The sequence below is a fragment of the Camelina sativa genome, chromosome 20, assembly GCF_000633955.1.
Source record: "Camelina sativa cultivar DH55 chromosome 20, Cs, whole genome shotgun sequence".
Classification (NCBI taxonomy): domain Eukaryota; kingdom Viridiplantae; phylum Streptophyta; class Magnoliopsida; order Brassicales; family Brassicaceae; genus Camelina; species Camelina sativa.
This window is the reverse complement of record NC_025704.1, coordinates 8,906,624-8,922,747: the sequence shown is the minus strand read 5'-3', so window position 1 is coordinate 8,922,747 and position 16,124 is coordinate 8,906,624. Positions and strand designations below refer to the sequence as shown.

Sequence of the window (16,124 nt, the reverse complement as noted above, 5' to 3'; positions counted from 1 at the left end):
GGAACATAAATTAATTCGATTTTCTTTTCGCAAAAAAAAAAACAAATTCGATTTTTCTATTAAGCGCTTTGTTCTTCTGTTCGGAAAATTTCAACCAGGGGTTTGGTTTGTGATGGGTAATGGCTTCTTCAAGGATTTGGATTCCATCGATTTCTTCTATAATTATGTTATCGTGCTTCAATTTCTATATTCATTTTTGTCTCTATGTCTGATTCTGATTGTAGGGTTTGAGTTGTGAATTCTTGAGCATTTTGTTTTTTCGACGATATTGAATTTCATATAATTGTGAATACCTGAGCTTACTAAAATTAGGGTTTTGCTATAGAATGCATCTCTTTGGTTAAAAAAATCTCGGCACCAAGATGAGTCAGATAACCAATACATCTCTTTGTTCAGATATAGTCAGATAAGGTTCTAGTGTGTTGTTTATAGATATTATTGGTTAAACTCATTTCGAATTGTGCTGTTTAGTGGAAAACAAAGGTGTGATTTGCTCTATATTGTGTTTTACCCTCATGGGTTTCACCTTAAACTCTAATGGGTTAGCCTTACTTAGTCCACATTCATGTTCTTAACCTGTTAAGAGACAGACTGACAGAGCAAGATGAGTTTATCCATAGATTGACATGAGAAAAGGTGGTTGCTCTGCCTTTTTTCTGTTTCTTAGCTGCTCTGCTATTTAATAACTTATCAGTTGCTTCAGTCATTTTAAGTCTTGGTTTGGTTGACAATAGGAGCAATTCTAGAGTCATGTAGATATAGTTTTTTGTATTTTTGACCATGTTTAATTCCCCTTGAGATTATAGAAACACATAGCTATGGTTGTGTTTTTTATTCTGACCAATTCTATGAACTTGTTGAACTAGCCGTCTTGGCTGATGACACCTTTAACGAATATTTCATTTTTAAACAATTAAATCTACTTTAGTTTATCTTTACATTCCATTTATCTGTAAGATCGAGTTTTTTTTTTTTTTGTGAGTAGCTTCATGTTTCTCAAGAGTTTGACATTTCAGAAGTTTCGTGATACCTTCCAAGACGAGACTTGGTATAAATAATCTCAAGTCAACCAGCTTGTGGAAATCCCCAGGAAATAGTGGAGATGAAGGTTTTGACTTTTAACAAGATTCTTCACTCAATGATATAAAGAGAAGATGAGTGCCATGGTTTCTCTGTGCTGATTTGGTTACAATTAAATTCTCTTACAAAGCTTTTTTGCTGATTTTAGTTGAAAGAAGCTAGACTTTGGTTTAGGCTTTTAAAAATCTCTGGGCCTCGTGCTTAGGTATCATCATCCATCATGTCTGCTTCTTCGTCTTCTTCTTTATTGGCCCCTAGTCAACGGAGCTACGACGTCTTTCCAAGCTTCAGTGGTCAAGATGTTCGTCGAAACTTTCTCAGCCACTTGCTCGGTGAATTTAATCGCAAAGGAATCAACACATTTGTAGATAATCAAATCAGGAGGACCGAGTCCATCGGCCCTGAGCTTGTACAAGCTATAAGGGCATCGAGGATTGGCATCGTCATCCTCACGAAGAACTACGCTTCTTCACGTTGGTGTTTAGACGAGTTGTTGGAGATTATGGAATGCAGAACTACTACAGGTCTAAAGGTGATGCCAATTTTCTACGAAATGAATCCATCGGATGTAAGAAGACAACATGGAGATTTTGGGGAGGCTTTCGAGAGAAATTGTGTGGGGAAGACAGAGGAACATAAGCAGAAATGGAGGCAAGCTTTGACTGATGTTGCTAACATAGGCGGCGAGCATTCAAATAATTGGTTAGTCCTCTCCACTTGTGTTTCATCTTTCATGTGGATCAGTTTTCTTAGTCGTGAGTGAATTTTGGGAAAAACATGCTTGAAGTTTTTGTTGATTGTGTTGTTAAACAATAGAAATCTAGATATACATAGGATGATACTGCTTATGTTTTTTTGTGTGCATATCAAAAATCGTCCAAGGAAGAACATAGTTGTTCTGAGGTAAAAAGTTAAAGCTTTCCTGATCTTTGTACGTGTATCAAATTCTCATTCCAGTTTGATAAAGAAATGATATTGTGAACTCATTTCTCTGTATGTGTATCAAATTCTTATTCCAGTTTGATAATGAAATGATATTTCTCCTGGCAGGGATAGCGAAGCTGCTATGATTTTAAAAATTGCCACAGATATTACTAACATATTGAACTTCACACCGTCGAGGGATTTCGATCATTTAGTTGGAATGGAAGCTCATATAGCAAAGATGAATTCTTTGTTATGTATGGAATCTAATGAGGTGAGGGTCGTTGGGATTTGGGGTCCTGCAGGAATTGGTAAAACCACAATTGCTAGAGCTTTATACGGCCGACTGTCTGGCGACTTTCAACTTAGTGTTTTTATGGAGAATGTTAAAGGAAATTATAACAGAAATGATAGCTACAGCTCGAAATTGCAGTTGCAGGAACAATTTCTTTCGGAAATGCTCAACCTCAAGGACATGAGGATAAATCATTTAGGTGTGGCAGAGGAGAGGCTAAACTCTCAAAAAGTGTTTATCGTTCTTGATGATGTCGACAAACTTGAGCAACTAGAAGCTTTAGCAAATGAACCTCGGTGGTTTGGTGCTGGAAGTAGGATTATTGTGACCACTGAGCACAAAGACCTTTTTAAGGGGCATGGTATCAACCATATTTATGAGGTGAGTTTTCCGTCTGGCAATGAAGCTCTGCAAATCTTTTCTCGATCCGCCTTCAAACAAGATTATCCGCCAGAGGGATTCATGGAGCTTGCAGTTGGAGTTACAGAAGTCACTAATCGTCTTCCATTAGGACTTTGTGTTCTAGGCTCATCATTGCGAGGTAAAAGCAAATGTGAGTGGACACGTGAACTGCCTAGCCTAAAATCTAGTCTTCATGGTGACATTGAGAAGGTACTAAGAGTCGGCTACGATAGCTTAGGTGATGATGATAAATATAAAACCATGTTTCTCCATATTGCATGCTTATTCGATGGTGAAGGAGAGGATCGGGCGATTCAGCTTCTTGAAAACAGCACTCTTGACATTAAATATGGACTTGGTGTCCTTGTCGATAGAGCTCTTATTAATATATCGAGTAACAAACGTATCACGATGCACCATTTGCTACGACAAATGGGCAGAGAAATTGTTCGTAGACAATCTGCTCATGAGCCTGGGAAACGTCAATTCCTTATAGATGCCCAGGAGATTTATGATGTTCTTTCTGATAACACTGTAAGTCTATATATAACATTCATAGCTTTGTCAATATCTCAAGTCTACAGAAAGTGTTGTAGGCATATCTTTCATTGTAATTAGTCAATTTGTTTATTTCATTTCCTGGGTGTTTCTTGCAGGGTACAGAAAGTGTTTTAGGCATATCTTTCAACATGTCTGAAATCCGGGAGTTGTTGTTCCTTGGTGAGAGAGCCTTCAGTGGGATGCATAATCTCCAAATTCTAAGATTCTATAAACTATGGTCCGATAAGGCCAGAGTGCATTTACATGAAGGTTTGGATTGTTTACCTCTACCTCGTAAACTTAAATTACTTCATTGGGAGGGATGTCCTATGAAACATATGTCTTTTCGGTTTCGTCCGGAATGTCTCATTGAAATCAACATGAAATGGAGTAACTTGAAGAAGCTCTGGGAAGGAGTCCCAGTAAGTTTCCTGACAAGCTTCATCTGCATTATATGATTTTGTTCCAAATAAACAACAGTTCTGACATTTGTTCCCTGGATTTGCTTTCAGATGCTAAGAAGTCTAAAAAAGATAGAATTGAGTGGCTCCACTAGTCTGGAAGAACTTCCTGACCTTTCAGAAGCATTAAATTTGGAGCATTTGGATATGCAGAATTGCCACAGTTTGGTCAAGCTTCCTTCCTCTATCTGGAAACTTAGTCGGTTAACTTTCTTACACCTTTACGGCTGCAGAAATTTAGAGCCTCTTCCTGCAAACTATGCATTAGATTCTCTAAGTTACCTCAACATTGGTGAATGCTCAAAAAATGTAGCTTTCCCAGAGATTTCTAGTGAAATTAAAAAACTCAGTGTGTCCTTTACCCCGATACCAGCAGTGCCTCCATCAGTAGAGCATTGGAGTTGCCTTCGTACGTTGGAAATGATTGGTTGTGGAAACGTTACAGAATTTCCACGTGTGCCGTATACTGTCTCTAAGTTACATCTGCACCTGTCAGGAATTAAAGAAATTCCTCCATGGATCTCGGATCTCTATGGGCTGAAAGAGTTGTCGATGGCATTTTGCACGGAGCTACGAGAGATCTCGCCAAACATTTGTGAGCTAGGACAACTCAGGTCACTTAATTTTAAAGGCTGCTACAATGTAAGGGAATTCCCTGCAGAAATCTTCCAGAGCTTCTGTATATGGCATGAGTTGGAGTTAACATTGGCCAACATTGGCGAGAACAGTTTGCCTACTTATACTCCTGAGAAGACTGAAGATTTCCCCTTAAGGTTGTATATGAGTGAGAATGACTTCGTCAGTATTCCAGATTCCGTCGTTCAGCAGGTAAAATTCCTTCATATCAGAGACTGCAGAGAACTTGAGTCGCTGCCAGAGCTTCCTGGCTCGCTGTCACAATTGTACGCGGATAATTGTGTTTCTCTTGAAAGGTTATCTCAGTCTTCTCGTTCATCTCACGATCCAAAGCTCATTCTCAAGTTCATCAACTGCTCAGAACTGGATCAAGAATCACGTAAACTAGTCATCCAGCAATGGGCTTGTGGATATGCGGTCCTACCTGGTAGTGAAATGCCCGACTACTTTACTCACCAAGCTAGAAGAAGTTCTCTAACCATCCCTTTTAGCCAGGGGAACTCATATGGATCCTTGAGATTCAAGGCTTGTGTTGTTCTCCCCCCACGAGATGAGTTCGATGATGGGACGTTTCGTCGTTTCCAAATATCATGCTACGTGAGAGGCAGACATTCCACTACCGTGTATAAATGGCCAGAGATAGATGTGGATGATTCAGAGGATCGGCTTTTGGAGAACCATCTGTTTATACTCAACTCATATTTCACGCTGGAGGAAGACAACATCCCCAAAAGTGAGATGCTTTTTGATTTCAGATGCTTGGGAATGAAAGAATATCCAGACACCATATTCTCCAATATATTGGGATGTGGTGTACAACTCTTGGAGCCTTGTTCCTGTGGATATGACTCAGACGCTCACCCTGAGCTGTCAACTACTTCGCTCGAGGAGGAAGTTGAATGCAACAACAACAGCGTTGCAGAGACAAGGGGAAGCAATAAACGAGAGCGGTGTAGTGTTGTAGAGGGACTAGAGAGGACAAGCAAGTATCGGAGAATTACTAACTGAGAAAGATTGGGGAAAAAATCTGAAGTAACCAACATTTACTCTTCATGTGTGTATATATATCTTTAAAATTGATGTTATTTGTGACTCTAATTTGGTCCATTAACTTCTTCAATCAAGACGATATAGAGTTTATGTCAATCTGTTAGTCTTGAGCATCATCCAACAATCTTCATTACATGCATTCACCCACCAGTTCATACGATAAAATTTTTACATCATGTTGTCTTGGACCGACAAGATAATAGAGTTTAAGCAATCTTTGGATTACTTTTAGACAAGCCTTAATAAATTCCTTACCCTCATCTTTTTTTTTTTAATGCAATGTTAAATTATATTCAAAAATAAAAATACGTTTGTACAACTGGTGCTTCAAGGCTTTGAGTTTTTGATGGTCTTACATAGAAATCAGATTAGAAGAGGAGATCAATAACTTGTCTCTAGCCAAGTGATGAGACCGTTGTCGAAACGCCGATCCCCCAGGAGGCCAATAGCAAGGAGTTGGTCTCTCATCTGTTTGTCGATAACGTGGATGAGGTGTGCAGCCGGCTTCGGAAGTTCCCCATGCTTTTCGTTCATGCCAAATAGTATAGACCACCACTTGCAGAACAGAGCAGGCTAAGTAACGTGTTGTTCGATCCTTCCAGTTACTACAGGCAGATGCAATGATCGAGTTCCTTACCCTCATCAACATGCAGAATAGCGAAGATGTCTGGTTGTCTCGACTCAACAAAATAGAATCTTATGCAGACACTTGAGATCTCCAATATTCAGACATAATTCGACAAGGCTTTTCAAAGGTTATGCAGAAAACTATCATGTTATCTATCAGCTCAGCACAAGAAAGAGGTTAAACAGAGAACTGACTTTTAAGAGAGCATCATCATGCACAACCCTTTTTAAATGTCGGTGTTTATATAAAGCGAAAAAGCATACATCCGCTACGGAGAGGATTGGGCTTAGGGTCAGTTGAAATTTTGTTGACAACGATACCGATATTGAGAAAGCTATTGATTTCGCATACGATGGTTTGGATAACAGACATAAACTGATACTTGGTTCGTTAAGAGATTCTAGACTTTGGGGTAAGAACGTGAACGAGGCTATAGTCTCGCTTTCGGAGAGGGACTGGGACGTGGAGAAAGGGATACAAACCCTTGTTGATACGTCAAGGAAAACTCATGATACACTATTTAGTACATTCGAAGGGTAATACTGTAATTTGGTACTTTGGTTTCTTTAAAGTATAACCCAGTCAAAGGGTAATACTGTAATTAAAGGAACATAGCTTAGTTCGACCTTTTTTTCGCCAAAAAAAAAAACAAATTCGATTTTTTTTTCTATTAAGCACTTTTGTTCTTCTGCTTGAAAAATTTCAACCAGGGTTTGGTTTGTGATGGGTAATGGCTTCCATCGATTTCATATATAATTATGTTATCGTGCTTCGATTTAATTTTTATTTTTTCTCTCTATTCATGTGCGATTCGTTAGGTGATGTCTGATTGTAGGTTTGAGTTGTGAATTTTTGAGCTTTTTTTTTTTTTTGTCGACGATATTGAATTTCAGATGATTGTGAATACTTGAGCTTACTAAAATTAGAGTGCATCTCTTTGGTTTAAAATCTTGGCATCAAGGGGTTCAGATATAGTCAGATAAGGTTCAAGTTTATCGTTTATAGATATTATTGGTTCAACTCATTATTACACGATAGTGAGACCCTCGTTTTGAGATGTGCTGTTTAGTGGAAAACAAAGGTGTGATTTGCTTTCTCTATCCTATTTTTCTTTTTTTAACATGGAGTGACAAAGTTGTTCTTTTGTTGTTGATAAAACCTGTTGAACCATTTGAAATGGGTAAGTTGGTTTTAGTCTCTACTACTCTCTAGTAAATGGTATTAGACATTTATCTGCGTGAGCTAGGATTTTTAAGAATCTCCTTTTCTTTGTTTTGATACTCGGCAGGGAGCTTTTATGGTGTTTTACCCCCATGGGTTTCACCTTAAAATTCTAATGGGTTAGCTTAGTCCACATTCATGGGACAGACTAACATAGCAAGATGAGTTTATCCATAGATTGACATGAAAAAGGTGGTTGCTCTGCTTTTTCCTTTTTTTTTTGTTAGCTGCTCTGCTACTTTATAATTTATCAGTTGCTTCAGTCATTTTAGGCCTTGGTTTGGTTGAGAATGGATTTGGAACATAGTCATATAGATTTGGAATTTTTTTTGTGTTTTTGACCATTGAAGGTATGTTTGAGATTATATAAAGTTATAAACACATAACTATGGTTGTGTTCTGTTCTGACCAATTCTCTGAACTTGTTGAACTAATCGTCATGGCTGATGACATATTTTAACGAATATTTCATTTTAATACAGTTAAATCCACTTTACCATTTCCCTGTAACATCTGAGTTTTTTATGATCAGCTTCATGTTTCTTAAGAGTTTGACTTTTCAGAAGTTTCGTGATACCTTCCAAGACGAGACTTGGTATAAATAATCTCAAGTCAACCAGCTTGTGGAAATCTTCAGGAAATAATGGAGATGAAGGGTTTGACTTTTAACAAGATTCTTCACTCAATAATATAAACAGAAGATGAGTACCATGGTTTCTCCGGGCTGATTTGGTTACAATGAAATTCTCTTCGTAGTTATTTTTTTTCGGATCTTAGTTGAAAGAAGCTAGACTTTGGTTTAGGCTTTTGGATTGTCTAGGCCTCGTGCTTAGGTATCATCATCCATCATGTCTGCTTCTTCGTCTTCTTCTTCATTGTCCCCTAGTCAACGGAGATACGATGTCTTTCCAAGCTTCAGTGGTCAAGATGTCCGTCGAAACTTTCTCAGCCACTTGCTCGGTGAATTTAATCGCAAAGGAATCAACACGTTTGTAGATAATCAAATCAGGAGGACCGAGTCCATCGCCCCTGAGGTTGTACAAGCTATAAGAGCATCGAGGATTGGGATCGTCATCCTCACGAGGAACTACGCTTCTTCAAGTTGGTGTTTAGACGAGTTGTTGGAGATTATGGAATGTAGAACCACTACAGGTCTAAAGGTGATGCCAATTTTCTACGAAATGAATCCATCTGATGTAAGAAGACAACATGGAGATTTTGGGGAGGTTTTCGAGAGAACTTGTGTGGGGAAAACAGAGGAGCAGAAGCAGAAATGGAGGCAAGCTTTGACTGATGTTGCCAACATAAGCGGCCAGCATTCACATAATTGGTTAGTATTCTTCTCTCCACTAGTGTTTCATCTTCCTTGTGGATCAGTTTTGTTAGTATTATGAGACTTCTTCATTTGCTATCTTGAATTTTTAGGAAATATTTGCATGAATGTTGATTGAATGTGTTGTTGATAGGCAATAGCTATCTACAATATCTGTCACATAGGATGATACAGCTTATAATCCTGTGTGAATTTCGAAATTATATAAGAAAAGACATAGTTGTTCTAAGGTTAAAAGTTAAAATCTTTTACTCCTAATTAATTTCTCTGTATGTGTATCAAACTCTTGTTCCAAGTTTGATAAAGAAATGATTTTTCTCCTGGCAGGGATAGCGAAGCTGCTATGATGTTAAAAATTGCTACAGACGTTACTAACATGTTGAACTCCACACCGTCGAGGGAATTTGATCATTTAGTTGGAATGGAACCTCATATAGCAAAGATGAATTCTTTGTTATGCATGGAATCTAATGAAGTGAGAGTCGTAGGGATTTGGGGTCCTGCAGGAATTGGGAAAACCACAATTGCTAAAGCGTTATACGATCTAGTTTCCAGCGACTTTCAGCTCAGTGTTTTTATGGAGAATGTCAAAGGAAACTACAGCTCTAAGTTGCAGTTGCAAGAATATTTTCTTTCTAAAATCCTCAACCTCAAGGATATGAGGATAAATCATTTAGGTGTGGCAAAGGAGAGGCTAAACTCCTGGAAAGTGTTTATTGTTCTTGATGATGTTGATAAACTAGAGCAACTAGAAGCTGTAGCAAATGAACTTATGTGGTTTGGCGCTGGAAGTAGGATCATCGTGACCACTGAAAACAAAGACCTTTTCAAGAGACATGATATCGAGCATATATATGAGGTGAAGTTTCCATCTGGCAATGAAGCTCTGCAAATCTTTTCTCGATCCGCTTTCAAACAAGATTCTCCTCCGGAAGGATTCATGGAGCTTGCAGTTGGAGTTACACAAGTCACTAATCATCTTCCATTAGGACTATGTGTTTTAGGCTCTTCACTACGACGTAAAAGCAAAGTTGAGTGGGCACATGAACTGCGTCACCTAAAAGCCAATCTTCATGGTGACGTTTCTAAGATATTAAGAGTCGGCTACGATAGCTTAGGTGATGGTGATATATGTAAAACTATATTTCTCCATATCGTGTGTTTATTCAATGGTGAAGAAGAGGGTCGGGTGATTCAGCTTCTTGAAAATAGCATTATTGACGTTAAATATGGACTTGGTGTTCTTGTCGAAAGAGCGCTTTTGTCTATATCAAGTGGCAAACATATCATGATGCACCATTTGCTACAACAAATGGGAAGAGGAATCGCACGAGAAAAAAATGCTGATGAGCCTGGGAAACGTCAGTTCCTTTTAGAATCTGAGGAGATTCGTGATGTTCTTTCTGATGGCACTGTAAGTAAATATGTGTAAATATAAATACATCATCTCATTCACATAGGCATATCAAATTATTATAATTTACGTCATGACATATTTTTTTCAGGGTACAGGAAGTGTCTTAGGCATATCATTAAACATGTCTGAAAGCCGCGAGTTGTTCCTAGAGGAGAAAGCCTTTAGAGGGATGGACAATCTCCAATTTATAAGATTCTATAAACAATGGTGGTCCGACAAGGCCACACTGCATTTACATGAAGAGTTGGACTGTTTGCCTCTACCTCGTAAACTCAAGTTACTTCACTGGGAATCATGTCCTATGAAAAGTTTGTCTTTTCCCTTACGTCCAGAATGTCTCATTGAAATCAAGATGAAAGAGAGCAAACTAAAGAAGCTTTGGGAAGGAGTCCCAGTAAGTTTCTTGACAAGCTTCACCTGTGAATGATATGAGTTTATTCCAAATAACAACAATTTTGTAATTTGTTCCCTGGATTTGGTTTCAGATGCATAGAAGCCTAAAAAAGATGGAATTGAGTGGCTCTACGAGCTTGGAAGAACTTCCTAATCTTTCAGAAGCAGTAAATTTGGAGCATTTGGATATGAGGGATTGCCACAGTTTGCTGAAGCTTCCTCCCTCTATCTGGACACTTACTATGTTGGATTTCTTAGACCTTCAAGCCTGCAGAAATTTAGAGCCTCTTCCAGCAAACTACGCTTTGGAGTCTCTAAGCTACCTCAACGTTAGCTACTGCCCAAAACTCAAAGATTTTCCAGAGATTTCTAGTGACATTGAACATCTTAATGTGTCCTTTACCATGATACCACAAGTGTCTCCATCTCTTAACCTTTGGGATTTTCTTCATTCATTGGATTTGACTGGTTGTGAAAACGTTACAGAGTTTCCACTTGTTCCGCACACGGTCTCTGAGTTACATTTGGATTCAACAGGAATACGAGAAGTTCCTCCGTGGATCTCGGATCTCTATAGGCTCACACAGTTAACGATGTCATATTGTGTGAAGCTGCGTAAGATCTCGCCAAGAATTTGTGAGTTACGAATGCTCCAGTTACTTCAGTTTACAGGCTGCATGAATGTAAAATCCTTCCCAGCAGAAATCTTCCAGAGCTTCTACTTGTGGCATGAGTTCGATTTGACATTGGACTACATTGACAAGAACAGCTTACCTACATTTACGTCTGAGGAGACTCACGATTTCCCTTTACACTTGAGTTTGCTTGGGAATGATTTTGAGAGTATTACACATCATGTTGTACGGCAGGTTCATTACCTTGACCTTACAAACTGCATTGATCTACGATGGCTGCCAGAGCTTCCGGGCTCTCTGTCAGAACTGCACGCAGATAATTGTGCGTCTCTTGAAAGTTTGTCACCCCCTATGGCTCATCTCATGACCCAAAGCTCATTCTCAAGTTCATTAACTGTTGGAACCTAGACCAACAAGCGCGTAAACTAATCATTGAGAAATGGGCTTGCGGATATGCGGTCCTACCTCGTAGTAACGTTCCCGACTACTTTCCTCATCAAGCTAGAAGAAGTTCTCTAACCATTCATTTAAACCGGAGGAAGTCATATGGATCGTTGAGATTTAAGGCTTGCGTTGTGCTCCACCGGAGAGATGAGGTTGATGCTGTGCCTTATAGTAATTTCCAAATATCTTGTTACGTCAGAGGCAGACGCTTTATCACTGTGTATAAATGGCCAGAGATATATGCACATTGTCAGCTTCGTGGAAACCATATGTTTGTACTCAACTCTTATTTCACGCTGGAGGAAGACAACATCCCTGAAAGAAAAATGCGTTTTGAGTTCAAATGCTTGGAGAAGAAAAACTATCCAGAAACTGTAACACCCAAAATACTGGGGTGTGGTGTAAAACTCTTAAAGCCTTGTTCCTGTGAGTATGACTCGAAAGCTCACCCTGAGCTATCGTCTCTTCCACTCGAGGACAATGAAGGCAACAACAACAACGTTGGAGAGTCAAGTAGAAGCAAGAAACGAGAATGGTCAAGTGTTGCAGAAGGACTTGAGAGAACAAGCAAGAATCTGAGGATTTGATGATGAGTAGAACTCTGAAGATACCATCACATTGATGTTAGGTATGGATATTCTTTCTGATTCTAATTTGAACAGCAAACACTGGCGGTGCTAATAATCAAGCTCCTGTTTCTTTCAATGGATTCACTCATCTATTACTGATTAACCAAATATTAAAGGGTTGAGAAAAACTGATGTTGTTTTTTTTTTTTTTTTAACTCAAGGAAAAAAAAAAAACAGATTTGTGTTAGTGTTCTAAAACGATATTGGTTGTGGACGTGGTAACGCATTGCAGACATAATGGATTGTTGTAATTTGGTGTCTTCTTCATTGGTATTAAGTTTATGCTAGTTCATTAGTGGATTTTTATAGAGGTATAGACTATAGTCTCAGGTGTTTTATAAACTCAATGTTTTATTCATGAGTTTTCACATTATTGCAGTACGGAGTTGAAAAGTTGAAAGTAAACTTCAACCAAGGGCTATATCATTGTAGTTGGTCCACCGTAAGTTCGAACCTTAGAACATGAGTTAATTAATAAAATTGCCATGAACAGTAACTTTTTTAGTCAAAATGCCACTTTTTTCTTTTCTTTTCTACAATGTCACAACCTTAACTTGAAAAGACGTAAATGTCCCTCGATGAATACTATGATGTTGATAGACAAAATACGAATGATGGACAAGATGTGGATAATAGACAAAATGACGATGATAGACAAAATGTGGATGATGGACAATATACCGATAATCAACAAGATGCGGATGATAGACAATATACAAAATATAAAAAGGTGTGGATGATGGACAAGATGCGGATGACAGACAAGATGATATGGAGAAACCCAATCCTCCACATCATCTTTTGATCCATCCTCATCCACATCATCCTCTTTTGGTTCATCATCCTCTTTTGGTTTATCATCATCGACATCTTCTTTTGGTCCACCATCTCGACTACTTTACCCTTCTTGTCTAATTATCTTTCATAGACAATTTATCTTTAATAATATGGATAACTAATTTGAACTCTTGGACAACTTCGTTAATATAATTTCGTAGACAAGTTATAAAAATAAAATGCGTGGACAAGTCTATGATTTTCTCTAATAACTTGTCCATCAGATCTTGTCCACGACAATCACTCTCTTTCATACAAGGGTATTTTTGTGTTTTAATCATATGTGAACAGTAAAAATGTGGCATTTTTAGAAAGATGAAGCAAATATGGCATTTCCCAAAAGTTTTTTTAAAAATGTGGCATATTTGGCAAAATTCCCAACTTCAGGGAAACATCCTCTGCAGTGTGTGTTGGCATTAAGTCTCACAGTTTTTTTTTTTTTTTTTGAATAAAATGTTAAATTATATTCAAAAGAAAAATTAACTGTTTTTACAACTAGGTGCAACTGTTGTAGAGCATTTTCACTGACTCAGTTGAATAGAAATACAGTTAGAAAACAGAGACTAGGAACGGGACTGAAACCAGAGCTGCAAAGCTTCATCAAATCTTCGATCTCCCAGTAATCCAATAGATAGCAGACGGTCCCTAACTTGCCTGTCGATCGAGGAGATAATAGCCACTGCATTCTGTGGTGCGTCGCCATGCCGTCGACCATTGCGTTCACACCAAATCGCATAGACCACCGCCTGAAACACATAGCGGCTGAGAAACCCCCGAACCAGCTCCAATCGTGGGTCAGATAGATAACCAAGCAGAGTCAACCAATCAGTCGAATAGTGTGTTGTAAGCAGACCCTCTGCAAGTGCCGACCAGACTGAAGAGACAAAAGAGCATTGGAAGAACAAGTGATCCTGTGTTTCCATAGTAGTTTGACAGAAGACACACATGCCAGCAGAGTTTCCATTCCATGGTACCATTCTAGCCCCTGTGGATAAACGATCTAGGGCAGCTAACCAAACACAGAAAGAGAACTTGGGAGTTGCATGACCAAACCACACCCCGCGATGCCAAGCAATCGTGCTTGAGGTTGTTCGGACATGATTCCAAGTGTCACGAGTAGAAAACTTCGCTCGATAAATGTCATTTCAACCACGCCAGACCGCTCGATCAGGTTGTGTTTGACGGTGCTGCCACGCCAGATGCAACGCCTCCTCAATTGCATTAAGCTGATCAACCCGATGTCTTCTTCTTCTACGATGGGCCCAAACCTCAGCCAAAGTACTCTGCCAAGCTATCCCCATATCCAGAGCTCCCCGATCCCCCACCACATCCGAGAGAGTGCCTAACCCCGACAAGTTGTCATACCAGAAAGATGTTTTTTCCCCATTCCCCACTTCCACCTTACAGAAAGTCTTTGCTAGATCCCGATGCTTGAGTAAACGCTTCCAAATCCAAGAGCCTAGTGTTGTGGTACTCTTCACTGACCAAAAAGAAACCTGCTTCAACAGATTGGTATTAACCCATTTCACCCACAAAGAGTCACCCTGCGAAACTAACCGCCAGACCAACTTCAAAGAGCACACTAAGTTAGCTTCTTGTAGTGACCGCAGCCCCAACCCGCCCTCAACCTTTGGCTTACAAACTGCCAACCATGAAACCTTTGCTTTGCGCGGATTCATCTCTGTTCCCGACCACAAAAACGCAGAACAAATAGAATTTATCTCATCGAGACAAGCACTAGGCAAACTGTATGCACCCATCCAGAAATTACAAACACTCCACAGAACCGAAGAGATCAAGTTAAACCGTCCAGCAAAAGAAAGATGACGCGCTGTCCATGATCCAATTCTTTTTCGGAGCTGTTCCAACAACGGCAAACAATCTGTAAGGGAGAGACATTTTGTAACTAACGGGTGGCCCAGGTAACGGACAGGCAAAACACCCAACTCGAACGGGACCTGAGCAGAGTCGAAAGTGCGAGCAACATCCCCTGCCAAATAGAGCGTGGACTTCTCCATACTAATTGAAAGACCTGATATCTTCTCAAACTGTTCAATTACCTTGATAATACCCTCAATGGATCGAAGCTTACCATCAAACAATACCATCAAATCGTCCGCGATGCTAAGGTGCGTGAGATTCAAGTTGCGACATCGTGGATGATAACCAGACAACCGTTCACCCGCCGCCCTGTCCAAAAGTTTGGAGAGAACATCCATGCATATGACAAATAAATACGGTGACAATGCACAACCTTGACGCAGAACCACGAGAACTCCGAAAAAAACCCCGCTAACTCACCGTTCACTTGAACCGAGAAGGAAGCAGTTGTAACACACAACATAATCCATTGGATAAATGTGGGAGGAAAGTGCATAGCAGAGAGAACCTTGGAGAGGAAGGACCACTGAACAGAGTCAAACGCCTTCGATATGTCAATCTTAATAGCACAACGTCCTGAGAGAGAGGGTTTATGGTAATCTTTAACAATTTCAGTGGCCAGCAACACATTCTCAATTAACAACATGTCTTGCACAAAAGCAGACTGATTGCTTGACACAAACTTCGGCAACACCCTCTTCAACCTGTTTGCAATAATCTTAGAGATTACTTTATAAACAACATTGCAACAGGAAATAGGCCGATAGTCTTTCATGGTCACAGCAGACACTTTTTTGGGGATGAGAGCCAGAATGGTAGCATTTAACCCTGTAGGTAGGAATCCTTTAGCGAAGAACGACTGAACCGCAAAAACAAAATCTGCTCCTAAGATTCCCCAAGTGGACTTGAAAAACTCAGCAGTAAACCCATCCGGGCCAGGCGACTTGTCATGTGGCATTGAGAAGAGCACCCTCTTAATCTCCTCACCCAAAACCTCCCTGGTGAGAGCTAGTTGATCAGTCGCAGAACAGCGGAAAGGCAAGAGAGACTCTAGCTCCTCCACCGATGAGCCCTCAAAAGTACTAGGGATAACTTGCAAGAACTCACGAAAGTGCCTCTCAGCTTCCATCTTAATTTCATCAGCTTCTACTACCACTCTACCATCATGGCATTGTATCTCCTTTATAGTATTCACGGCTTCCCTCACTTTAACTGCTCTATGAAAAGCTTTGTTATTTCGGTCACCTACTTGAAGCCAATGCAACTTAGATTTTTGCTTGAGATACTTCTCCTCTAGGCCAGCCAAAAACTCCCATTT

General features: G+C 39.6%; 1 protein-coding gene across 4 annotated transcripts; it reads left to right on the top strand.

The window, feature by feature from the left end:
• Positions 48–12,291, top strand: LOC104770118 (putative disease resistance protein At4g11170). 4 transcript variants are annotated; one of them, XM_010494478.2, is made up of 5 exons: positions 6,614–6,743; positions 7,305–8,567; positions 8,898–9,984; positions 10,076–10,381; positions 10,473–12,291. In XM_010494478.2, the coding sequence occupies exons 2-5, from the start codon at positions 8,086–8,088 to the stop codon at positions 11,421–11,423; spliced, it is 2,826 nt and encodes a 941-aa protein (XP_010492780.1). In that variant the 5' UTR covers positions 6,614–6,743; positions 7,305–8,085; the 3' UTR covers positions 11,424–12,291. The 4 variants fall into 4 exon arrangements, with proteins under 4 accessions (XP_010492774.1, XP_010492782.1, XP_010492780.1 ...); XM_010494476.2 differs by having other exon boundaries at positions 6,614–7,196; XM_010494472.2 differs by lacking the exons at positions 6,614–6,743; positions 7,305–8,567; positions 8,898–9,984; positions 10,076–10,381; positions 10,473–12,291 and adding exons at positions 48–1,782; positions 2,131–3,235; positions 3,358–3,663; positions 3,754–5,504.